The sequence below is a fragment of the Chrysemys picta genome, chromosome 2 (genome assembly GCF_011386835.1).
Source record: "Chrysemys picta bellii isolate R12L10 chromosome 2, ASM1138683v2, whole genome shotgun sequence".
NCBI lineage: Eukaryota > Metazoa > Chordata > Testudines > Emydidae > Chrysemys > Chrysemys picta.
The window spans coordinates 157,670,663-157,697,577 of record NC_088792.1 but is presented as its reverse complement, the minus strand read 5'-3'; the positions used below and the strand labels follow the sequence as shown (position 1 = coordinate 157,697,577).

The 26,915-nt window shown below is 47.0% G+C and overlaps 1 protein-coding gene across 8 annotated transcripts in view; it reads left to right on the top strand.

The window, feature by feature from the left end:
• Window positions 1-26,915, top strand: part of SLC25A37 (solute carrier family 25 member 37) — a 54,088-nt gene extending 27,173 nt beyond the window's left edge. For 6 of the 8 annotated variants that reach the window (XM_065584517.1, XM_005285152.4, XM_065584519.1 and 3 more), the window contains one exon: window positions 1-511. This exon is cut by the window's left edge and continues 4,769 nt beyond it. Coding sequence is in view for 2 of the 8 variants with exons in the window: in XM_065584516.1 (XP_065440588.1) it covers window positions 22,609-24,000 (1,392 nt within the window). In the remaining 6 variants the exon portion in view is untranslated. The other 2 variants (XM_065584516.1, XM_065584515.1) reach the window with 2 other exon arrangements.

Below are 26,915 nucleotides of genomic sequence, written 5' to 3'. Positions count from 1 at the left end.
AATATTCTGCATTATGTAATCAAACCTGGACCAATAACTTTAACTTGGAATGGAGACCTCTTGGAACCTTGTCCAGTTTGTCTTCTTGCAGGACTTCATTAAAATTTAACTCTTGTTTATCAACTCCAATATTTACCTGCTGAATCTCAAATTTAAAGGATCCCCACCAAAGCCATGTTAGGCTGCATCTCATGTAGGTTGCAATAAACGCACATTCAACATGGAAGCCAGTAACATTCTGTTGACATTTTAAAACACACTTTGTATGTGAAACAGATGTATTGCTGCTTTGTGGCTGCAACAAACGCACATGTTTTTTAAGGGAAAGGATGAGTGTTAAGATTTTTTTTAAGTTGATGTTTTAAAATTGCAGTTCTTGCTTTTTTAATTTGACATTGTACATTTTTTGAAGAGAACACATACATATTTAATGCAGAAAGTTTGGCTTCTGAAATGCTGCTACAGTTATAACACTGGAGCTCGAGGAAATAAAAAGTGTTTGATCTTTGTCCTTCAGACTCGTGCTTGATTTGTTTTAATTTAACTTTTATATGGTGGTCGCCCCTGGAAGCCTCAACACCCTGTTGTGCTAGGTATTAGGCAAACACTGTAAATGGCAGTTCTTTCTCTGAGCATGGAAAGATGCTCCAGTGGCTAGGGGTGCTGGCCTATCATTTGGGAGAACTGGGTTCATTTCCCTTCTCTGCCACAGACTTCCTTTGTGACCCTTGGGTAAGTCATTTAGCTTCTCTGTGCCTCTATTCCATATTTGTAAAATAGTCACAGTGGCCCTTTACTACCTCACCCGAGTGAGGATAAATATATCCAAGATTATAAGGATATCAGATACTAAGGTCATGGAAGTCAGAAAAATACCATAGACCGGGCCTGCAGTCTAAAACATGACATCACACCCACATGGGCTGGAGCAGAGAAGTAATTGACATAGGATGACTTGGCGCAGATCAGCTGGTGGGTAAAAATTGTCCCTATTAGTAGCAATCTTGCAGTTCTTATGGGAGAAGACATTTGTGGAACGTGTTATAATAACCCTTAGGTAGCCAATGCCTTAAGGATTTACTGGGCCCCAGGGGCTCTTTGGGAAGAGGGGTGGATGGAGTGGAGTTGGCTTCTGAAAGACAAGGACAGCCGAGAACACTTGAGCCAGTCCCAACATGCACTACCTGTATGGATCACTGATCTACAAGTGCCCCCATAACTTGTCCTGGTCGGGAACCAGCGGAAACACGGTAGTGACAGACTGTGGGTCATAGTGAAATGAAGAAACCTCAGCCTGGCATGTCAACAGAGCAGGAAGTTGAGATGGGCAAGTAGCATTAGGGTTCTTTGTTCCTTGGAGGGATGGTGCCTTCTAGCACTTGTTGGGATGGGATACCTAGAGAAGAGAGTTGGAAGGGTCTCAGTGGAAGGCGGTGCAGGGCTGGGAGGGAAAGATTGGGATTTCACCTGGCTGTCATCCCTTCCCCATTAAACCTCAAGGTAAAAATACTTTGTCATGGTATTTAAAAGTTGAGTTACAATCCGTTGTAGACCTCTACTGCAAATCCAGGACTACCATTTCAGTGGCTACAATTCCTGGTCCAGGAGGCATTTGTTGAAGCATTCCTGCTAGAAATGGGTTAGCGTGGGAGATTCACAAGTCCAAAAGGTCCGGAATTTTTGGCTGGCTTGTTCCTGTAGCAAAACTTGTTTTTTCTTCCCAACGTGGAATTTAAAATCCTTCGCTAGCTAAAAGGAAGCCTGTTATAGACAGAGCTTCCCAGAGAACACACATTCTATTTTATGGAAGATTCTTCTGATTAGGAATGAAAACTCCAAAACTTGGTTGAGTTAAACAATCTGGAATATGAGTCAAAATTAGCAATTAACAATTGTAGAAATAAAGTTTTTTGCTTTCTACTTTCAAAATGACATTTCATTCTGAAAATGTTGAAATGGAATGTTGGAACTTCCCCCTTTTCTCCAAAATAAAACTGACAAAACTGCTAGTTTGATTGGGCAACATTGTACAGCCAGCTTGCCTTGGAAGAAATTACTTCACAAGATGCAGGACAACAATGAATCAGGTGCACAGATTATCTTTTGCCAGGAAAATTGCTACCCAGGTCTACCTTCTTGTTCATGCACCATTCCTTCATGGGATTTCCTCTACTGCCCCTTCTCAAAGTAACACTAGTAATACTTGGAGTTAAACTCCTAAACCAGGTTGATTTTAGCCAACTTGAAATTATGTGGAACAGGGTTCTGTCCCTAATTTGTACATCCAGAATTAGCAAATCCTCTTGTCCTGGTATTTATAGTAAATTTCAAACTATACAATGCCAGTAGAAATTATTCCTGTTTGATCTTTATTTTGGAAGTAAAATCGGTATTGTGAGCTGCCGCTGCCCAAGAATGATGAGTCTAGAGTCCCAAAAGCAAGGGGGCTTCTTAAAAAACACATCTTGGGGGTTTTGCCTTCTGGTTTCTGAGCAAGCTTTTCTTTGCCACTCTGAGGGCTAGAAACTTCCTTTTGAAATGAAAGCTGGGATTTTCTTATAGTTGCATCCGTTCAAGAGGTGAATCTTTTAGGGAAAAAAACACCAATTTTTACTAGGCTCCCACACCCTAAAATTAAGGTTATTAAATCTATAGTGTAACTTGCTGTTCCGCTAGATAAGAGACAGGAGTTTTTAAGCTCCTATTGCTTGCCACAAGGTGGCATCTTGCTGTCATTCTTGGTTTCAAGTTGCTTATGTGTCTAAAGAGAGCAGCTCAGTCTCAAACTTTCTTAGAGATGTAAGGTGGGTGAGGTAATATCTTTTTATTGGACCAACTTCTGTTGGTGAAAGACAATCTTTTGAGCTACCCAGAGCTAACGTGTTTAGAGCTAGTATGCTACACTGTTCTGTGGGTGCCCTTCAACTTCCTCAGAGCTCGGAGATGAAAATCTTCTTTGGTCCTGCAGATTTTTGCATCTAAACTGGAATCACAGCTGAGCACATTTTTGCATGGGCAGGGAAACCTTCAGATTTCTGGCTGGCAGTGAGGCTGGGACAGAGCTAGGAATTGATCCCTGATATTAAGTCCTTGGCCCTCTCCACAACCATCCTTCCTCTTTAGGCCAAGGCTGTCTGGGCAGGTAGGCAAACCTGGCTTTCTTTGCCCTCCTCCGCAAATAAGCTTTGAAATCATTCTCGTTCATAGAGATCTTTCAAGCGATGTGTGCACAGTGTATCCTGGCTGACTCTTGTCATGGTACCACAGGCAATGATTTTTGGCTTATACCTTGCTTCCAGGACTGTTGGAAGGCAGAATGACTTTAAGAACCCAAGGACTGCACTAATCCTTAGAAATGCACTGACTGCAGAGTGACATTACTATTATGAAATAGAAATTACAAATAAACTGGGATACAAAATCCCTTTGGACACAAATGCAGCTTTGTCTTTGGCCCTGAAGCTATTTCAGAATCCATTGGAAATGCATGCAAGATGGCTGCTTCACAGGCAGAACTCCTATTGACATAGACTTGTGTATATAAAGATCAAGGATAATCTGTAACTCTAAGAATGTATGACTAGGGTTTAGCGTTCTGACTGATAGTATCATTTCATCAGATTGTGCAAAACTAACTAGGCTGGTAGCAGAACATAGGAATGGCCATGCTGGATCAAACATAGCTCAGTGGTTTGAGCATTGGCCTCCTAAACCCAGGGTTGTGAGTTCAATCCTTGAGGGGGCCACTTAAGGATCTGGGGCAAAATCAGTACTTGGTCCTGCTAGTGAAGGCAGGGGGCTGCACTCAATGACCTTTCAGGGTCCCTTCCAGTTCTAGGAGATAGGTATATCTCTATATATTATATTATAAACCACAGTCCAGCATCCTATCTCTGACAAGTGACCAATGAGTTGTACAAATTGGGCACTGTGTGAACAAGTGCTCCATTTCAGTGGTTTTGAATTTGCCCCTCATTCCATTTTAATGGAGTGAGTCAGTACTTGGATGCGAGACTTCCAAGGCACACAGCAAAGAGGGTGTTGGTAGATCAGTAAGGGGATGCTGTATCCTCTGATTCAGTGTTGAAATGATGACCACTTATGGTGCCAGTCTGGTCTGCTGGAGGAACTGTGTTCAAATGAGACCTAAACCCAAGGTCTTGGCACTACAGGCAAGAAAGGAGCCCATGTCAGGTTTTGCAAAAGTAACCCTCATGGCCTGTCCAAATTGTGTCTCGGGTTCTGATGACCTACATTCTTCCTGCATTGTCAGTGGCACCTGTTCTCCTGTCCATCTTCTCTAGCAAAGTCCAGTTTGGCAGGGTTGCATAGTCCAAATGTAGGAAGACAAATAAGTTAACTAGATTTACCTTGAGATACATTTTAAACACACCCATCCTTCTTCCCAGTGGGGACTGTGCATTCTTTAGTGTAAGTCCAAACTCTAGCCTGCAGAGCGACAGCTTAGCTTCTCTGAGGGATTCACCTGGGAACCATCTCATATAATTCTGACAAGGAGATCAAGGGTAATTTGTTTCCTTTCAGTTTTGTCTAGAATATGGCAGGTTTGAAATGGATGCTAATCCTGATGGTATGCATATTCCAGCGATACAAGGTGTGAATTTCACGGTGCACTGGGCTGCAATTACGAGATATACCCAAGACCTAAAGATTAATTTTTTATTGTCACATGTTTTATTGTCACAGAGTTCTTTGAAAGACACTAATTCTCTCCTACCCACCAAATGTGTCAAGTTTGTAATGCTAAAAAAAAACAAAAAAAAAACCCTAGTCAATGTCTGACTTCAGTTTTGATGTACATGGTTGAAAATACATAGGGTATACTATGTGAAGATTTCTGCTATCTTTTGGCCTGTCATGAAGTCTTGTATGCATTTAGCTATTGATTTTATATTGAAGGCACTCAGATAGTTTGGCAATGAGCTGCAGTATAAACCACTAAGAAAGACAGATCAATCGTCAGCAAGCATCAGCAATCTCACCAGCTTGTGCACAGGGAAGCGAGTGTCCAGAACCCTGGCAAATGTAGACTCATAGAACACATCTACACTGGGGCAGGGAGGTGCGATTCCCAGCCAGGCTAGACTGGCTTGGGCTAGTTCAGTTTGAGCTAGTGTGCTTCAAAACGGCAGCATGAATGTTGCGGCACAGAGACCAGCCTGAGCTGTCACCAGTGCCTCGACGGACATGCTACTGTTTTGAGTGTGCTCACTCAAGCTGAGCTAGCAGAGTCTGTCTACACAGGCTGGAAATCGCACTGCTCAGCTGCAGTGTAGATGTATCCATAGAAATTAATGATGGAAAAGCTTTCTAGACCTCTTTCCCTAAGGGTCACTGCAGCATTGTGCCCTACACCAGCGGTTCTCAACTGAGGGTCTGGGGCCCCTTGGGGGCCCCTTGGGGTCCCCGAGCCCTTTCAGGGGGGTTATAGAACCCTGCCGCTGAAACCCAGTGCCCCGAGTCCCAGCGCAACCCCCACCCCCATGGGGCTGAAGCCAGGAGTGGTGTGGGACTGAAGCCCCAAGCCCTGCCCCTCTCCCCCACAGGCCTGAAGCCAGGAGCAGTGTGGGGCTGAAACCCCGAGCCCCCCTCCCCTCTATCTGGGAGCAGTGCAGGGCTAAAACCCCAAGCTCTCCCCTCCCCCTGAAGCTGTGAGCAGTGCGGGGCTGAAATCCCAAGCTCCCCCTGAAGCCAGGAGCGCCGGAGCTTTACTAGCAGAAACCTTGAGCCCATGGACAGAATTGAGGGGGCACAAGGGTGTTTCCCCCCCAAACTGCAGTGCCTTACCCAGAGTCGGGCAGTCGTGGGGGCAGCCCCACCCTCTGGCTAGAGCCTAGGCAGGAAGACAGAGCCAGGCAGTGCTGAGCAACTGCTCCTCCAGCTGGCGGTGCCATGGAGTGGGCAGCCATGGCATTCAAGGGTGGCAGGTTGTAGAAATTTTGGTGGTGCCCAGAACCTGCCCAAACTCTGCCCCCCCAAACTCTGCCCTCCCACCTGCCCAAGGCTCTGGGAGGGAGTTTGGGTGGGGTAGGAGGTCTGGGGTGCAGGCACTAGGCTGGGGCAGGGGATTAAGGTGCAGGGTGCAGGCTCTGGGTGGGAGTTTGGGGATGGGGGGGTGCTGGGGTGTGGGGTGAGGGCTGCTCCTCAGCTCCCAGCCCCCTTTGACTGCTCATGCAGCCAGTCAGAGCTTCCCAGGCCTCTCTTTGCCCAGCAGAGCCCTCGGGGAGTAGCCACCAGCACATAGCCCCAGACAGGTGGGTGGCCTGATGAGGTTAGTCAAGGGACAGAGGTGGCGCTCCCTCCCTGCACCCCGCTGTGCAGAGCTGGCCAGAGCCCTGCCAACCCTTGCCCCTCCCCCCAAATAGAAGTCAAACTACACCTATGCCCCAGGGTCATTCCCCCCACCCCCCTGCGCCCGGCCTGGAGCTCCACCTCCCCGCAGGGTCCCGGAGTTTTTCTAGCATGTTAAGGGGGGCATCAGAAAGAAAAAGGTTGAGAACTCCTGCCCTACACCACTATTTTGTCTTGTGTTCTTGTAAGTGGCTCCTATAAAAAGGTTTCCATCATTTCCTGTGGGACACTATTCCTCAGCCCAATGAATCTCATGGTTAAAACGATGATTTCTCTGGTATTTGGCCTTCCTTTTCCTTTTCTGATTTCTCTCCCTTTGGCCATGCTTCCCCATGATGCGTACTGGAATGAGAGCTGCGTGAGTGCTGAAAAACATTTGCCGGTGATGTTTGGCCATTTTTTAAACTAATTTGCTTCAGTTGTGTTTGCACCCCTGGTTGTGTTTGGTTTTGTGATTATTATTGGCAAGCGAGTTCAACTGGCAAGAACTTTTTTCTTGTTGTTACTTAATGTTAAATGTGTTAGGCACTCAATGCCACTGGATATGGTGCGTTAGCAAACATTCAAGGTTTGATGGCTATCAGGAGAAGCATTAAGTGTCAATTACTGCAGGATCAAACTTGTTTGCAGGCTGTGACTGAATATAATCATCTGGGGTTAGATTTATAATGTGAAATCAGTACACAAACACATGGAAATTAACATCCACCCACAATCTACTACCCTTGGTCTATATCCCTGTTATTTCTCAGTGCTAACACTGTACTGCACACAATAGAATTAGTAACATTGCATAACTTCTCCACCGCAGGAATCATGGGGGAAATTCTGTGGCCTGTGTTTTGCAGGAAGTCAGAGTAGATGATTTTTAATGATATCTTCTGGCCTTAAAATGTGTAGGCCAAAGTCTTGTTTACACTACAGCCCCTTTGTGCTGCTCTGGTAATGGAAAGGGGCCTTAACGTGGGAATAACTATCAGAGCACTGTAAAGGAGCGTTCGTGTAAATGAGAATCATTCCTGGGAAATATACAATAATAGCTGCAAAAACAACGAGGCGTCCACAGGGTTCTAGCTCATGAAAGCTTATGCCCAAATAAATTTGTTAATCTCTAAGGTACCACAAGGACTCCTCTTTGTTTTTGCTGATACAGACTAACATGACTACCACTCTGAAACCTGTCACAATAATATCTAGCTCTCTCTGTCAGTAGCTCTCAAAGCACTTTTCAGAGGAGGTCAGTATCATTGTCTTCATTTTACAGAGGGGGGAAACTGAGGCATAGAGAGGGGCAGTGACTTGCCCAAGGTTACCTAGCGGGCCAGAGGCAGAGCTGGGCCTAGAACCCAGGTGTCCTAAGGCCCAGATAAGTACTCTGTCCACCAGGCAACCCAAATGGGGTGATATTTACCTACCTGAGGCTCCACTCCTAAAGCTAGCAACAGGAAGGGTTAGTGGGGAGCCATAATAATCATAGAGAATTTTTCATCAGGAGCTCTCCAAGCAGTTTACAAAGGAGGTCCGTATCTGCCAATTTTACAGATAGGGAAACTGAGGCAGAGAGAAGGGAAGTGACTTGCCCTAAGTCACATAGCAGGCTAAGGATAGAACCTGGGTCTCCTGAGTCCTAAGCCAGGGCTCTATCCACTAGGAAACACTGCCTCAATGGCTAGGCCTCTGTGTGAGTGTGAGACATTGATTTAAATCATGTCCAGCAATAGCAATGTGAGGCCTCAATTCAGGACAGCACTTATACGCAGGTTCAAATCCCTCCCTATTCACAATAGCACATACACACTTTAAGCTTATTTTCCCCCGCTCACATACCAGTTAAATATGGATTGATCCCCAATTATTACAAAAAAAGCAACAAAAATAGTGTCAGGGTAGCAAATATGAAGAACAAGAAAGAGGAAGGGTCAACAGGGCCTCAGGAGATTTGTCGGATCAAATCCTGGCCCAATTGAAGTCAATTGTAATAATCCCATGGACTTCAATAGGGTTGGGACATCACCCATAGATTTTAAGGCCAGAAAGACCTATGACCACCTAGCCTGACCTCTTGCAGGGTTCAGCACTGGCTCTTCTACAGACTCGTATGGGAACTGAAACAAATGTCATGACCCCTCTTGTGCTTCCTTTTCCACATCTGTAAATCAGGGATAAAACATTTCCCTAACTCCCAGAGGGGTGGCGAGTCTAAATGCATTAGTGTTGGGAAGGCACTTGGATACTATGACGAGGGGGCCATGGAAGTAGGCACCTAGCCCTGCTAAAAAAACCAAGACTTTCATCACGCCCTAAAACCAGCCTGCAGCCTCTTCCCAGAAAGTGTCCCGTGGCTGAGGATTGCTGAGGAAGTCTTGCCCCCAGCGTTCTTGGGAATGAGAACAGACCTGCCCAAGCTGATCACAAGCACTGGGCCGACTGTAGAGTGAAAGGTATTTAGTTACCAAGTATTCATTATTACTATTTATTATTAGTAATGTATTTGTTCTGTGGTAGAGCCTAGGAGCCCCATCCATGGACCCAGACTCCATTGTGCTAGGCGCTGTACAAACCTAAAACAAATATATGGCCCTTGCCCCAATGTGCTTACAGTCTAAACTCACCCTGTGCAGCGGGCCAGCTCAAGGATTGTGTACTTCTTAAGCCTTCCAAATAGGGGTTATATAGTGCATAGGACTCATGCTTGTCCTGATGGGTTCAGTGCGTATGGCCGGCTCTGATATTTTAAGTGGTGTACAATGTTTTTTGCTGGCCCCTATGTACTAGGGGTGAATTTCACCTTTAGTGAAAAGGCAAGAAGATGCGCCAGCGCCCGGGTATTCTGAGATCTAGAAGAGACCGGTTTGTTTGACTGATGTGTTTACCAAAAGGAGATTGAATGACAAAGTTATTATTTATGTTCCGTAAAATGTTCTGAACAAGTTTCTATATCAGTTTTCATCAGAGAATAAATATTTAATCTTTGCCCCCTTCCGCCCCATTGTAGCAAATGTGTGCGCAGTTCTGAAAGGGGAGACACATATTAGATGGCAATGTGGATTGTTTATCTATAGATCTGTGGGTGGAGAGACTCTGAATTTCCCGATACTGACAGTCATTGGAGTGGGCTCCGTTTTTTAGGTATCAAACACATTTCACACCTGCATATTTTAATACAAAATAATATTTTCATCTATCTATCTATCTATCTATCTCACATAGGGGGAGCGGGAAATGACCCCTACGTTTAAGTTACTTAACACTTTCCATAAGAAGAGTCTTGCAACTCTAACACCTCCACGGTTTGCAACAGACCTCTGAAATTCAATAGGAAGAAAGAGAAGTGCCTTTTCTCTAATAGATATATATTTATGAATACATATAAATATATTATGTTAATAGATATATACATAAACTCCCCTCTAATTAATAGCTATCTATTTATCTGTCTATATATTAGAGGAGAGTTTTGTGTTCTGTTGGCTGTATCATTTTATTTGGTTTTGGAATTAATAACCGTGGTGCTTGGAGCCTTGGTTAGAAACCCCTTTTTAACTTAGAATCAATCTAAATATATATGACAGAGAGCAAGAGCTGTTTTATTCATTTCTGTTTTTAAAATGTGCATCTCCATTTGCTCTAGAGCAGGGGTGAGCAAAATACAGCCTGTGGTCCGGATCTGGCCCATCTAACATTTCTGTCCGGCCCGCCAGGCTCTTTGGCTGCCCCCTCGCGATCTCCTGGCTGCTAAAAGTCCCACCGCGAAGTGGGGCGCTCAGGCAGGCTGCCTGCCTGTGGTGGCCCCACACCGCTCCCAGAAGCAGCCGGCTGCTGCTGGCATGTCTCTGCACGCCCCTGGCAAGGCGGGGAGCAGCTACCCCTGCTGCCCCTGGCCCCAGCAATGTCCTCACAGCCAATGGGAGCTGCGGGGGCGGTGCTTGCAAGCACAGGCAGTGCACGGAGACCCTCTCCCCCCAAGAGGCCCGCAGAGACGTGCCAGCAGCAACCGGCTGCAGCCACTTCCGGGAGCGGTGTGGGGCCATGGCAGGCAGGTTGCCTGCCTGAGCCCTGCTGAGCCACTGGCCAGAAGCCACCTGTGGTAAGCGCCTCCCGGCCAGCGCCTGCACCTCATACCCCCTCCTGCACCCCCACACTCTGCACCAGCCCAGAGCTCCCTCCTGTACCCAAACTCCCTCCCAAACCCCACATCCTCTTCTGCATCCCAACACTTTGCACCAGCCTGGAGCTCCCTCCTGCACCCAAACTCCCTCCTGGACCCTGCACCCCCTTCTGCACCCCAATCCTCTGTCCCAGCCCAGAGCCCTCTCCTGCACCAAACTCCCTCCCAGACCCAGCACCCCCTCCTGAACCCCAAGCTCCTGCCCCAGTCCGGAGGCCCCTCCTGCACCAAACTCCCTCCCAGAGCCCACACCCCTCACCTTCTCCTGCACCCCAACCCTCTGCCCCAATCCAGAGCTCCCTCCTGCACCTAAACTCCCTTCCGGACTCCGCACCCCCTCCATTAATATAGTAGAAATGTGCAACCCAGGATGACATACCAAAATTCGTGGAGTAGCCCCCCTGCTCAAGTTATTGCCGACCCCTGCCCTAGAGTCTAGATGCATGCATACTAAAACCACCCTGCAAAACACAATTACAAATGGTCAGTAATTGCATTGCTGATGTCAGTAGATCTGATTTACAGCAGCCTACAACAGAATGCCTCTTGATAGACATAGCTGTAGCTGATAACCTAATCAGGCCCAAAGGAACTATGCGTGGGTGAAATTCACCCCAGGGCAGGGCCTATGTGCCAATTAAGACTTATTTTGTGAGTTTAAATGAATCTAAAGTGTGCAAATAGGGGTAAATTTCACCTAGAAAGAGCAATGATATATATGGTAGTAATTGTGTGTAGGTTTGGTCCCTAGCTCAATACAAAGTATTAAGCTTTTTTGCCTAGATCTACAAACCCTCTTCTACCCCTCTCCTTTCTCAAAAGCCTCAATAGGGCTTGCAGTATGTTAACTGACTCTAGGCCTAATCTCACTCACACCTATGCAACCCAGGAATAACTCCACGCTAATGAGTAGACTTACCCCAGTGTAAAATTGGCATGAGAAGAGATTCAAGCTCATTGCAAGGCAGCCTTTGGCAGAGGCCTTTCCCAGCATGTTTTTCTGGTAGCTACTCCTTTACATTGAGGAGAAAGAAGTGGCTGTAGCCCTAAAATAGCCATTTTGCATCTGGATGCAGCAGAGTGCATTAGCTTTCCTTCTAGCTGGTGAGTGATTTTGATTTCTGTTATGTTTTTCCCTTTCTCTCCTTCCTGTGACGGTGGAATGTCTTTGGCCTGGTCTACACTATGACTTTAATTCGGATTTAGCAGCGTTAAATCGAATTAACCCTGCACCCGTCCACACAACGAAGCCATTTATTTCGAAATAAAGGGCTCTTAAAATCGATTTCTGTACTCCACCCCGACGAGCGGAGTAGCACCAAAATCGATATTGTCATTTCGAATTAGGGATAGTGTGGCCGCAATTCGATGGTATTGGCCTCCGGGAGCTATCCCACAGTGCACCATTGTGACCGCTCTGGGCAGCAATCTGAACTCGGATGCACTGGCCAGGTAGACAGGAAAAGCCCCGCGAACATTTGAATTTTATTTCCTGTTTGCCCAGCGTGGAGAACACAGGTAACCACAGATACCTCATCAGCACAGGTAACCATGCAGGCCGATAATCAAAAAAGAGCACCAGCATGGACCGTACGGGAGGTACTGGATCTGATCGCTATATGGGGAGAGGATTCAGTGCTAGCAGAACTTCGTTCGAAAAGACGAAATGCCAAAACTTTTGAAAAAATCTCCAAGGGCATGATGGAGAGAGGCCACAATAGGGACTCAGATCAGTGCCGCGTGAAAGTCAAGGAGCTCAGACAAGCCTATCAAAAAACAAAGGAGGCAAACGGTTGCTCCAGGTCAGAGCCGCGGACATGCCGCTTCTACGTCGAGCTGCATGCAGTTCTAGGGGGGGCCGCCACCACTACCCCACCTTTGACCATGGATTCTGAGGTGGGGGTAATCTCATCAGCTACACCTGAGGATTCTGCGGACGGGGAAGAGGAGGAGGAGGACGACGACGAGCTTGCGGAGAGCACACAGCACTCCGATCTCCCCAACAGCCAGGATCTTTTTCTCAGCCTGACTGAAGTACCCTCCCAAGCCAGTATCCAAGACCATGACCCAGTGGAAGGGACCTCAGGTGAGTTTACCTTTTAAAATATAAAACATGTTTTAAAAGCAAGCGTTTTTTAATGATTACTTTGCCCTGAGGATTTGGGATGCATTCGTGGCCAGTATAGCTACTGGAAAAGTCTGTTAACGTGTCTGGGGATGGAGCGGAAATCCTCCAGGGACATCTCCATGAAGCTCTCCTGGAGGTACTCCAAAAGTCTTGCCACAAGGTTTCTGGGCAGTGCAGCCTTATTCCGTCCTTCATGGTAGGACACTTGACCACGCCATGTTAGTAGCAAGTAATCTCTTATCATTGCATGACAAAGCCTGGCAGCGTATGGTCCCGGTGTTGGCTGGCATTCAAGCAACATCCGTTCTTTATCTCGCTGTGTAATCCTCAGGAGAGTGATATCGCTCATGGTAACCTGGTTGAAATATGGGAATTTAATTAAGGGAGGTGGCTGTTCCTACTGGGCTATTGCCTGTGGCTGAAAAGAAATCCTTCCCTGCAGTTAGCCAAGCGCAGAGGGGGGGAATTGGCCCTGAGCTTTTTGTGTTTGGCTAGCAGGGATCTTCCCTGTTACCAGCCACGCGGTGGGGGGAGGGATAAAGCGATCATCCCAGAGAATTGGATGGGGGGGGGGTTAGTTTGTTTTCTGCTGCTGAAGGTTAACAGGAAAACCGCAGCAGTCAACGGGCTTTGCTTTGTATGTGGGAAAGGAGGGCGCAGAAGCCGAAAGACAATGGCTTACCATGGCCGCATGCAAGCTGAATTCTGTTGCCCGGACCTGCGTCTGTGATCTCTAACACCAAAGCCACAGGCACTCAATATTAAGATGGAAAATGCGACCTTGTAATGAAATCGCATGTGCTATGTAATGTAAATAATGTTGTTTACCGTGAAAGAGTATAAACATTGTTCTGTAAAATGTATCATTTTAAAAACTTTTCTCCTTTTTTCAACCCTCCCTCCAGTAGCTGCAAATTTTTCAAGCCTCCCTCCTCTGTACCGAAGGCTATCTCAGATAAGGCGGCGGAGAAAGAGGACGCAAGACGAGATGTTCTCGGAAATAATGGAATGCACCCGCAATGAAAGAGCTCATTTGAATGAGTGGAAGGACACGGTATCTAAATACAGGAAAGATGCCAGTGAACGTGAGGTCATGAGGGACGCTTGAGATGAGAGGTGGCAGGCTGCAACGCTGGGGCTGCTGCGTGATCAAATGGACATGCTCCGGCGTCTGGTGGAGCTTCAGGAACAGCAGCAGGATAACAGACTGCCGCTGCAGCCACTGTATAACCTCCCTCCCCCCTCACCATGTTCCATATCCTCCTCACCCAGACATGTAAGAACACAGGGGGAGAGGCTCCGTGCACCCTCCCACTCCACCCCAGTGGACAGCCCAACCAAAAGGCTGTCATTATATTCAATTTTTTCAGTGGCCTTTTACTTCCCTCCTATCCTCCTCCCAAACCTCACCCAGATTACCTTGTTGGTTCGCTCCCTATGTTTATAATCAATTAATAAAGAATACATGATTTTTAAATGATAGTGACTTTATTTCCTTTAAAAGCAAGCTGTGATTTAAGGGGGGAGGGTGGTTTGCTTACAGGGAATGAGTCAATCAAGGGGGCAGGTTTTCAACAAACAGAACTTTCACACCATAGCCTGGCCAGTCATGAAACTGGTTTTCAAAGCTTCTCTGATGCGCAGCGCTTCCTGGTGTGATCTTCTAATCGCCCTGGTGTCTGGCTGCGCATAATCAGCAGCCAGGCGATTTGCCTCAGCTTCCCACCCTGCCATAAGGGTCTCCCCCTTACTCTCACAGAGATTGTGGAGCAAGCAGCAATAACAATGGGGATATTGGTTTGGCTGAGGTCTGAGCGAGTCAGTAACGAGCGCCAGTGACCTTTTAAACGTCCAAATGCACATTCTACCACCATTCTGCACTTGCTCCTGACTCCTGTCCAGGCTGCCTGTGTATGGCTTCATGAGCCATGGCATTAAGGGGTAGGCTGGGTCCCCAAGGATAACTATAGGCATTTCAACATCCCCAATGGTTATTTTCTGGTCCGGGAAGTAAGTCCCTTGCTGCAGCCGTTTAAACAGAGTAGTGTTCCTGAAGACGCGAGCGTCATGAACCCTTCCCGGCCAGCCCACGTTGATGTCGGTGAAACGTCCCTTGTGATCCACAAGTGCTTGCAGCACCATTGAAAAGTACCCCTTGCGGTTTATGTACTGGGTACCCTGGTGCTCCGGTGCCAAGATAGGGATATGGGATCCATCTATCGCCCCACCACAGTTAGGGAATCCCATTGCAGCAAAGCCATCCACTATAACCTGCACATTTCCAAGAGTCACTACCTTTCGTAGCAGCAGCTCAGTGATTGCTTTGGCTACTTGCATCACAGCCCCCCCCCCCCAGTAGATTTGCCCACTCCAAATTGATTCCCGACTGACCGGTAGCTGTCTGGCGTTGCAAGCTTCCACAGGGCTATCGCCACTCGCTTCTCAACTGTGAGGGCTGCTCTCATCTTGGTATTCTGGCGCTTCAGGGCGGGGGAAAGCAAGTCACAAAGTTCCAAGAAAGTGCCCTTACGCATGCGAAAGTTTTGCAGCCACTGGGAATCGTCCCACACCTGCAACACTATGCGGTCCCACCAGTCTGTGCTTGTTTCCCGGGCCCAGAATCGGTGTTCCACAGCTATAACCTGCCCCATTAACAGCATGATCTCCAAAGCACTGGGTCCTGCGGTTTGATAGAATTCCATGTCCATATCCTCATCACTCTCGCCGCCGTGCTGCCGTAGCCTACTCCTCGCCACCTGGTTTTGCAGGTTCTGGTTCAGCATAAACTGCACGATAACGCGTGAGGTGTTTACAATGTTCATGACTGCTGTCTTGAGCTGAGCGGGCTCCATGCTTGCCGTGGTATGGCGTCTGCACTGTTCACCCACGAAAAAGGCGCGAAACGGTTGTCTGCCGTTACTTCCCTGGAGAGGGGGGAGGATATACCCAGAACCACCTGCGACAATGTTTGTGGCCTCATCAGGCATTGGGATCTCAAACCAGAATTCCAATGGGCGGAGGAGACTGCGGGAACTATGGGATAGCTATGGGATAGCTACCCATAGTGCAATGCTCCGGAAATCGACGCTAGCCCTGGTACATGGACGCACACCACCGAATTAATGTGCTTAGTGTGGCCGCATACATTCGACTTTATACAATCTGTTTCCAAAATTCGAATTATATAAATTCGGATTAATCCCGTAGTGTAGACATACCCTTTGTGTTTTGATGGCACAGAGCAAACCAAACAGCTAGTCTCACTGTCAGTAGTGGCTTTAGAGTAACACACAGAAGACAGGCCATAAATGCCCGTCTTTTAAAAATGTTGCTGTAGAGCTCCTGAAGATTGTTGTGTGGCTAATCCTGCAGGTCAAAGCCTTCTGTCTAGCCACACAGGAGAGCTAAATTAAAACACTGTGAGTTTCAACATCCTGAGAAATTGATGCTTTTGCTCTTAACATTAGAAAGTGGGGTTTTTTTATATATATATATTTAAAAAACAAGGGGGAAATGTTGAGGTGTTTCTTTTCCTGCACAATTCATGCAATTTCATCCAACAATGGTGCATGTGGAGAGGAGAATTTCATTGCTCTAGTGTGGCATTCAAGTTGAATTTATCTTTTTTTCTGCCAGCGCAACACAACCCCAATGCTCTACTTACACCCTGTTTGTAAGACATACGTGGGGTCCACACTAACATTTAGTTTGTGGCAAGCTGGGGTGTCAATCAACCCCACATTAGCCTGCTACTCACTAACTGTCTGCATGGACCTTGCTGACTTGCACCAACAGTTTCCCCACTAAGTCCCCACTTCGGACTAAGGTATGCAGATTCAGCTATGTTAATAACGTAGCTGAATTCGAAGTACCTTAGTCCGAACTTACCGCGGGTCCAGACGCGGCAGGGAGGCTCCCCCGTCGATGCCGCGTACTCCTCTCGCCGAGCTGGAGTACCGGCGTCGACGGCGAGCACTTCCGGGATCGATCCGGGATCGATTTATCGCGTCTTAACCAGACGCGATAAATCGATCCCAGAACATCGATTGCCTGCTGCCGGACCCTCCGGTAAGTGAAGACGTACCCCTAGTGTGCTTTGATCTCACCTGTTTTGAAGTGGGAGTAGGATCAAAGACAGTAAGTCAGCAGGATCCACATGGATTAGTCCATGGCAGGCTTATGCAGGGTAGATTCACATGTCAGCTTGCTGCCAACACAATGTTTGTGTAGACAAGCCCTGAATCATAAAATTGCAGCACTTGCGATACAAAATATTGCTTAAGTCATCTGATCCATTCTGCTGTGCAAGAATCTGTGCAAGATTGCTTCGTCTAGTACGTTTTCTTTAGTGCTTTTCCTAGCTCAGTTTTAAAGGGCCTGTGTGCATAGCACGGATACACTGGGGATGTGTAATTGTTGCTCATAAAATCTATCTAAGGTGTCTAATGAGCAGGCGCTTTGTCTGTGACCAGAAGTCACTAATTTTTAGTCTTGCTAAAGAGAGACTGAGACAATCTTGAAAAATGTCACATTTTCCTGGCATCAACCTGGATTGTTAATCAGACATTTATGGTGTAGATGGTAAATTCCTCCAGATGGTAGCATTGCTATACTGGATCCTGATAAATAGGATTAGACTGCTATATAGATCATAAGAATATCCAGAGTTATAATAGTAAACATTAAAAAAATAAACAAAGGTACCGGTGGGGATAGAAATCCTCATGCTGAACATAAGAACGGCCGTACTGGGTCAGACCAAAGGTCCATCTAGCCCAGTATCCTGTCTACCGACAGTGGCCAACACCAGGTGCCCCAGAGGGAGTGAACCTAAGAGGTAATGATCAAGTGATCTCTCTCCTGCCATCCATCTCCACCCTCTGACAAACAAAGTCTAGGAACACCATTCCTTACCCATCCTGGCTAATAGCCATTAATGGACTTAACCTCCACGAATTTATCCAGTTCTCTTTTAAACGCTGTTATAGTCCTAGCCTTCACAACCTCCTCGGGCAAGGAGTTCCACAGGTTGACTGTGCGCTGTGTGAAGAAGAACGTCCTTTTATTTGTTTTAAACCTGCTGCCCATTAATTTCATTTGGTGGCCCCTAGTTCTTGTATTATGGGAATAAGTAAATAACTTTTCCTTATCTACTTTCTCCACATCACTCATGATTTTATATACCTCTATCATATCCCCCCTTAGTCTCTTCTTTTCCAAGCTGAAAAGTCCTAGCCTCTTTAAAGGCTTCAGGGCTTAAACCAACCTCTAACTATTGGGAGTGAGGAAGAAACTTTCCTTAGAGGCAGGATATCCCATAAATGCCTATTCCAGGGCTTCTTGGTGCATTGAACCCTCTATTACACGTCCCTCTCTGTACTTGATTCGCAGAGACTATAAATGTTACAGCTCCCACATCTGTTAGCTCAAGTTGTAGAGGTTCCCTGGCAGTCCCCAGTTCAATCCCTGTTCGTTACCAAAAATTGCAGTCATCACACACACACGTCTGGTGCTGTTCCTCCGCACAGGGCTGAAAATCGGCTCATTTTACCAGTCATTCTTTTTCGGGGGGGGGAAGAAGGGAGCATGTGAAGAAAATCATTTATAAATAAAAATAACACACTCTCCCGGAGGTGCTGTATCAAGTTCTTTATCTGACAAGTGCTACGATCTACAGTCAAAATACACACCAGGGCCTTTATGAGCAAATTCTTTTTTTCCCTCCTTGCGAAGACTGTATGTTCCAAAAACATTTATTTACCTAATGACACTAATGGCTCCTTTGGAACCATTACAGATTATTGTGTATATATCTTTCTAGGGTATTTTAAAATGCATCTGATTTACCCAATAGACCGTAGCAGTTCTTTCAGTGACAAGGATCTCTTTTAGTAAAAAAAAAAAAAATTGGTAGGGTGTTGGGTTAATACCTTCTCTGTTTAGTGTTCTCTCATTGTAAAGAAGTCTTGGGCTGTTACCGGAAAATAAACTCCCTTCCACGGTGCCATGCACGTACAGTAAGCTTCCTGGTTGGTATGTTTCCCATTGGGCTGAAGTCCACACCACCACTGAAATTAGCAGTATTTGGCCTCCTTGCTGGCAGCCTCAGCAGAGAGGACTTGAATTGGACTGGGGGAAGTGGAATGAGCTCCTCTTTCCTGCCGAGAGGTGGCCCCAGCAGGACAGGGTGGGGGCATGTTGGCAGAGCAGTATGGGGGAAGTGTGTATTTGCTACTGTCCGTACTGTACTTGTTCTGTCGATTAAACCAAGGTTGTCTAGCTGGTGGCTCAGCATTCTGGGTGGAGCACTGTATCTGGCCTTAGTTCTATGTATGATCATCCCTCTTCTGCCCATCAGTGCTACGCTGAGACTGTTCAGTGAAGACCTACTTCAGTTGCAGAAGGCCCTCACCTGGAACCACCTGGGGTACTAGAGCAACTGCAACTTTTCCTATGGAGCAGCTGTTCCATTCAATGAATAACTGTGAATGGTGCCTAGAACTGTTGACACTGTGTTAATTTTGCTTAGGTTTTATTTTCCTCTGGGTCTCAGATGCCCTAAAGACAGAGCTGCACTGGTGCCATTCACCAGGGCTGTCAATCTGGCCTGTCTACCAGCACAGAATTCACATAGAAAATGCATGAAGGATGATCTAGTGGTTAGAGCACTAGCCAAGATTCAATTCCCTGCTCTGCCACAGATGTCCAGTGTAACCTTGGGCAAGTCACTTATACTCAGATCTTCAAAGGTATTTAGGTGCCTAACTTCCATTTATTTTTAATGGGAGTTAAGAGCCTAAATACCTTTGAGGATCTGGGGCTTAGTCTTTCTGTGTTCCAGTTCCACATCTGAAAACTGGGGATAATATCACTGCCCTACTGCATAGGGCAGGGGTCGGCAACCTTTCAGAAGTGTTGTGCCGAGTCTTCATTTATTCACTCTAATTAAAGGTTTTGCGTGCCAATAATACATTTTAACGTTTTTAGATGGTCTCTTTCTATAAGTCTATAATATATAACTAAACTATTGTTGTATGTAAAATAAGTAAGGTTTTTAAAATGTTTAAGAAGCTTCATTTAAAATTAAATTAAAATGCAGAATCTCCCCGGACCGGTGGCCAGGATCTGGGCAGTGTGAGTGCCACTGAAAATTAGATTGCATGCCGCCTTCGACACGCGTGCCATAGATTGCCTACCCTTGGCATAGGGGTTGTGAGGGTAAATACATTAAAAATTGTGAGGCACTCAGATAGATACAACAGAGGTGGATGTCTTATCAGTACCATTGGCCTTGCTACGCTTGCGAGTTACAGCGCTGTAAAGCCGCCCCCAGCGCTGTAACTCACTCCCCGTCCACACTGGCAAGGCATTTGCAGCGCTGTATCTCCGTGGTTGCAGCGCTGCATGTACTCCACGTCCCCGAGAGGAATAGTGTGTATTGCGCTGCTACTGCAGCGCTGCGGCACCAGTGTGGCCACCCAATGCGCTGTGACTGGCCTCCAGAATTATTCAGCAGTATCCCCCAATGCCTGTTCTAGCCACTCTGGTCATCAGTTCAAACTCTACTGCCCTGGCCTCAGGTAACCAACCATATGACCCACCCTTTACATTCCCCGGGAATTTTAAAAATCCTCTTCCTGTTTGCTCAGCCCGGCGTGGCGTGGAGTGCTATCAGCAAATCTTTCCAGGTGACCATGCCTCCACGCACCAAGCGAGCCCCAGCATGGAGCAATGGCGAGTTGCTGGACCTCATCAGTGTTTGGGGGGTGGAAGCTGTACAGTCCCAGCTGCACTCCAGCCATAGGAATTATGATACCTTCGGGAAGGTATCAAAGGACATGATGGAAAGGGGCCATGACTGGGACGCTCTGCAGTGCAGGATTAAAGTGAAGGAGCTGCAGAGTGCCTACCGCAAAGCCCGCGACGCAAATGGCCACTCGGGTGCTCCCCCCGCGACCTGCCGATTCTACAAAGAGCTGGATGTGATACGTGGGAGTAATCCCACCTCCACTCCGAGCACCACCATGGACAATTCAGAGCCAGTGTGGGGGGAAGGAGGAGGAGGAAAACGGGAGTGAGGGTGGTGGGGTGGATGGAGACACCCCGGAATCCCTGGAGCCATGCAGCCAGGAGCTCTTCTCGAGCCAGGAGGAAGGTAGCCAGTCGCAGCGGCCGGTACTTGGTGGAGGACAAACAGAAGAGCAGGTTCCCAGTAAGCGGGTTTTTTTCCGGGAAGGAATTTTTTTGGTGCTGGCTCTTTGGGAGAGGAGAGTTAGGCATGCATGCCTAGATGCGGAATAGTGCATTGATGTGGTTTATCACATTGCGGTAATGGGCCTTGGTAATCTCCTGGAATGTCTCATTCAGAACGTGTGCAATGCGCTTGTGCAGGTTTATCGGGAGAGCCACCGTGGTCCTTGTCCCAGCCAGGCTAACGTGTCCGCGCCACTGTGCCGTGAGGGGCAGGAGGATCATTGCTGCACACAGGTAAGCTGCATATGGGCCAGAGCGGAAGCCGCATTGCAGTAGAAGATCCTTTATTCCCCTTAATACCTATAAACCAACTACATTCAAAACTTCTTGCTTAAACAACCCTTTCAGCAGACGGGGCTGCAGACGGGAGTTTGACAGAGGGAGGCTTACGATGGTTAGGAAGACCCGCAACACCTGTGCCAGCACTGCTTCTGTCTCCTCCACCTGTGCCTGTAGCCAGACAGAGCACCTGAGCATGGATGCTTCTACCCAGATCCTGGTGTGGTTTTGCAGAGACTGTAACTTGCAATTTCCACTTACTGATATCCAGGCTGGGGAGGCCATCCAATGTGAGAGGTGCCTGCTTGTGGAATCTCTCAGGCAGCAGGTGGGAGAGCTACAGGAGGAGGTGGCTAGGTTGAGGAGCATCCGAATCCATGAGCAATTCCTGGACAGTGTCCATGTGGAGACAGCTGAGGTAGCTGTCCCAGTACACAGGACTGCTGATACACCACTGGTGGAGGAGGAGATGGCTCAGGGTGGACACTGGCAGCTGGTTACTTCTGGCAGCAGGCAGTGCTCCACCCCTGCTCCGAACCCTCCTGCCGTGGTAATAGGTAACCGTTATGCTCTTCTTGATACAGGAAAGAAGGAATCACCCCCTACAGTAAAGGAGGAGAAGCCTTGTACCCCTAAGGCTGGGAGGTCTGCTGCCACCACTGCGAATAGGAAACGTAGGGTAGTGGTGGTCTGAGACTCTCTGCTGAGGGGGACGGAGGCGCCCATCTGTCGCCCTGACATTTCATCTCGGGAGGTATGCTGCCTGCCGGGAGCCCGTATCCGAGACATTACGGAGGCATTGTCGAGGATTATCTAGCCCTCTGACTATTACCCCATGCTACTCATCCATGTGGGCACAAATGATACTGTGCGGTGTGACACTGAGCGGATCAAGAGTGACTACAGGGCTCTGGGAGTACGAGTGAAGGAGTTTGGAGCGCAGGTGGTATTCTCTTCAATTCTTCCTGTCAAAGGTAGGGGCCCGGGCAGAGACAGATGCATTATGGAAGTGAATGCCTGGCTGCGAAGATGGTGTCGCCAGGAGGGCTTTGGCTTCCTAGACCACGGGATGCTATTTGAGGAAGGACTGCTAGGCAGAGATGGCGTTCACCTTTCGAGGAGGGGAAAGACCCTATTTGGACACAGACTGGCTAACCTAGTGAGGAGGGCTTTAAACTAGGTTCGACGGGGACAGGTGAGCAAAGCTCACAGGTAAGTGGGGAACATGGAGACCAGGGAGATGGGTCGGAAACGAGAGGGAGTGTGGGCTATATTGGCAGAGAGAAAGGAGGGTCAGGACAAAACTGGGAGGAAAGATCAAACCAGTATCTTAGATGCCTATATACAAATGCGAGAAGTATGGGGAATAAGCAGGAAGAACTGGAAGTGCTAATAAATAAATACAACTATGACATTGTTGGCATCACTGAAACTTGGTGGGATAATACACGATTGGAACATTGGTGTGGATGGGTACAGCTTGCTCAGGAAGGATAGACAGGGGAAAAAGGGAGGAGGTGTTGCCTTATATATTAAAAATGTACACACTTGGACTGAGGTAGAGATGGACATAGGAGACGGAAGTGTTGAGAGTCTCTGGGTTAGGCTAAAAGGGGTAAAAAACAAGGGGGATGTCATGCTAGGAGTCTACTACAGGCCACCTAACCAGGTGGAAGAGGTGGATGAGGCTTTTTTTAAGCAACTAACAAAATCATCCAAAGCCCAAGATTTGGTGGTGATGGGGGACTTCAACTATCCGGATATATGTTGGGAAAATAACACAGTGGGGCACAGACTATCCAACAAATTCTTGGACTGCATTGCAGACAACTTTTTATTTCAGAAGGTTGAAAAAGCTACTAGGGGAGAAGCTGTTCTAGACTTGATTTTAACAAATAGGGAGGAACTCGTTGAGAATTTGAAAGTAGAAGGCAGCCTGGGTGAAAGTGATCATGAAATCATAGAGTTTGCAATTCTAAGGAAGGGTAGAAGGGAGAACAGCAAAATAGAGACAATGGATTTCAGGAAGGCAGATTTTGGTAAGCTCAGAGAGCTGATAGGTAAGGTCCCATGGGAATCAAGACTGAGGGGAAAAACAACTGAGGAGAGTTGGCAGTTTTTCAAAGGGAAACTATTAAGGGCCCAAAAGCAAGCTATTCCTCTGGTTAGGAAAGATAGAAAATGTTGCAAAAGACCACCTTGGCTTAACCACGAGATCTTGCATGATCTAAAAAATAAAAAGGAGTCATATAAAAAATGGAAACTAGGACAGATTACAAAGGATGAATATAGGCAAACAACGCAGGAATGCAGGGGCAAGATTAGAAAGGCAAAGGCACAAAATGAGCTCAAACTAGCTACAGGAATAAAAGGAAACAAGAAGACTTTTTATCAATACATTAGAAGCAAGAGGAAGACCAAAGACAGGGTAGGCCCACTGCTTAGTGAAGAGGGAGAAACAGTAACAGGAAACTTGGAAATGGCAGAAATGCTTAATGACTTCTTTGTTTCGGTCTTCACCGAGAAGTCTGAAGGAATGCCTAACATAGTGAATGCTAATGGGAAGGGGGTAGGTTTAGCAGCTAAAATAAAAAAAGAACAAGTTAAAAATCACTTAGAAAAGTTAGATGCCTGCAAGTCACCAGGGCCTGATGAAATGCATCCTAGAATACTCAAGGAGCTAATAGAGGAGGTATCTGAGCCTCTAGCTATTATCTTTGGAAAATCATGGGAGACGGGAGAGATTCCAGAAGATTGGAAAAGGGCAAATATAGTGCCCATCTATAAAAAGGGAAATTAAAACAACCCAGGAAACTACAGACCAGTTAGTTTAACTTCTGTGCCAGGGAAGATAATGGAGCAAGTAATTAAGGAAATCATCTGCAAACACTTGGAAGGTGGTAAGGTGATAGGGAACAGCCAGCATGGATTTGTGAAGAACAAATCATGTCAAACCAATCTGATAGCTTTCTTTGATAGGGTAACGAGCCTTGTGGATAAGGGTGAAGCTGTGGATGTGGTATACCTAGACTTTAGTAAGGCATTTGATACGGTCTCGCATGATATTCTTATCGATAAACTAGGCAAATACAATTTAGATGGGGCTACTATAAGGTGGGTGCATAACTGGCTGGATAACCATACTCAGAGAGTTGTTATTAATGGTTCCCAATCCTGCTGGAAAGGCATAACGAGTGGGGTATCGCAGGGGTCTGTTTTTGGGACCGGCTCTGTTCAATATCTTCATCAACGACTTAGATATTGGCATAGAAAGTACGCTTATTAAGTTTGCGGATGATACCAAACTGGGAGGGATTGCAACTGCTTTGGAGGACAGGGTCATAATTCAAAATGATCTGGACAAATTGGAGAAATGGTCTGAGTTAAACAGGATGAAGTTTAACAAAGACAAATGCAAAGTGCTCCACTTAGGAAGAAAAAATCAGTTTCACACATATGGGAAGAGACTGTCTAGGAAGGAGTATGGCAGAAAGGGATCTAGGGGTTATAGTGGACCACAAGCTAAATATGAGTCAACAGTGTGATGCTGTTGCAAAAAAAGCAAACATGATTCTGGGATGTATTAACAGGTGTGTTGTGAGCAAGACACGAGAAGTCATTCTTCCGCTCTACTCTGCTCTGGTTAGGTCTCAGCTGGAGTATTGTGTCCAGTTCTGGGCACCGCATTTTAAAAAAGATGTGGAGAAATTGGAAAGGGTCCAGAGACGAGCAACAAGAATGATTAAAGGTCTTGAGAACATGACCTATGAAGGAAGGCTGAAAGAATTGGGTTTGTTTAGTTTGGAAAAGAGAAGACTGAGAGGGGACATGATAGCAGTTTTCAGGTATTTAAAAGGGTGTCATAAGGAGGAGGGAGAAAACTTGTTCACCTTAGCCTCTAAGGATAGAACAAGAAGCAATGGGTTTAAACTGCAGCAAGGGAGGTCTAGGTTGGACATTAGGAAAAAGTTCCTAACTATCAGGGTGGTTAAACACTGGAATAAATTGCCTAGGGAGGTTGTGGAATCTCCATCTCTGGAGATATTTAAGAGTAGGTTAGATAAATGTCTATCAGGGATGGTCTAGACAGTATTTGGTCCTGCCATGCGGACAGGGGACTGGACTCGATGACCTCTCGAGGTCCCTTCCAGTCCTAGAATCTATGAATCTATGAATCCTCCCTTGCTTCCCAGGTCACCCTCAGCAGCGAGATATCATCCAGGACAAACTCCTGTGGAAAATGTTGGGACAGTGTTCAGTGTAGGTGCCCCCTGCAGCTGTTGGCTCTCCCCAAGGCACAGAAACCCAGAGGACAGTGCAGCCCTGAAACAATCAGGCCCCCTTACTCACAATTTTGAGGCTCCCGTGGGTTATGTGTGCTCTGTTTCGGACGGGAAAATTATGCTATGTGTAGACCCTGTGTGTTTTCTACTCCTTAAATGCGGGGGAAATCATTACTCTGTCTGGTATAAACAATGCTGCCTCTGTTAAATGTTGCATTTTCCCTATACAGCTGCATCAACCTTGAGACCTCAGCTGTCCCTCTTATCACCTGCTCAGAGACTGCAAAGACTCAGGAAGAGACCGCGAAAAAGCAAAGAAGACATGCTGCAAGAAGTGATGCGGCAATCTATTAAAGAGAATGAGAAAGCACAGAACTGGAGGGAAAGAGAAAGCAGGATCCACCAGGAAAACGCAGCACACCGGCGGCAAAGCACGGATCGGCTCATAAGAGTCCTGCAGCGCCAAGCAGACGCTATGCAGGAGCTCGTAGCCATGCAGAAGGAGCAATACCGCAAACGCAAACAGTCCCCCCCCCCACAGCCCTTGTTCCAAAACTCTTTCTGTTGTGCCCCAATGTAACCTCCAACCCACTTTCCCCAACTTCCTTGTTCTTCACGCCATCAGCTGCCTCCAACACCAGTATCTTCACCACCCAGCCCTGAAAACCACGACCCTCTGCACTCAACCGCCATCACCATGCGGTATAGCTATCCTGAAGTGCAGCATTCACTGCACAGCACATCAGACAGGACATATGCGAATCTGTGATTGCACCGTTCCCCACTCCACCTCCTTGTTTCTTTTCAATAAATAATTTTTTTTTCTTTTCAATAAATGGATTTTTTGGCTTTGAAAACATTCTTTATTATTGCATAAAGTAAAAGACTCCTTAGCCCAGGAAATAAACAGGCACTGCAAGTCTGCTTGTCTGCTTAGCAAACACTGATTCCTAAAGATTGGAACTACCACACTTCACTCCTGTGCAGGGCACCAGATATCACTACTGGTTTTCAGCTTCAAATTGCTCCCTCAAGGCATCCCTAATCCTTGCATCCCCGGGCTGGGCCCCTGTAATAGCCCTGCTCTCTGGCTGTGCAAATTCAGCCTCCAGGTGTTGAACCTCGGAGGTCTATGCCTGAGTGCAGCTTTCACCCTTCCCTTCACAAATATTATGGAGGGCACAGTACGCGGATATAACCACAGGGATGCTATTTTCGGCCAAGTCCAGCTTCCCATACAGAGATCGCCAGCGGCCCTTTAAACGGCCAAAGACACACTCCATAGTCATTCGGCACCAGCTCAGCCTGTAGTTGAACCGTTCCTTGCTGCTGTCAAGGCTCCCTGTGTAGGGTTTCATGAGCCACAGCATTAATGGGTAAGCGGGATCTCCAAGGATCACAATGGGCATTTCAACTTCCCCTACCATGATCT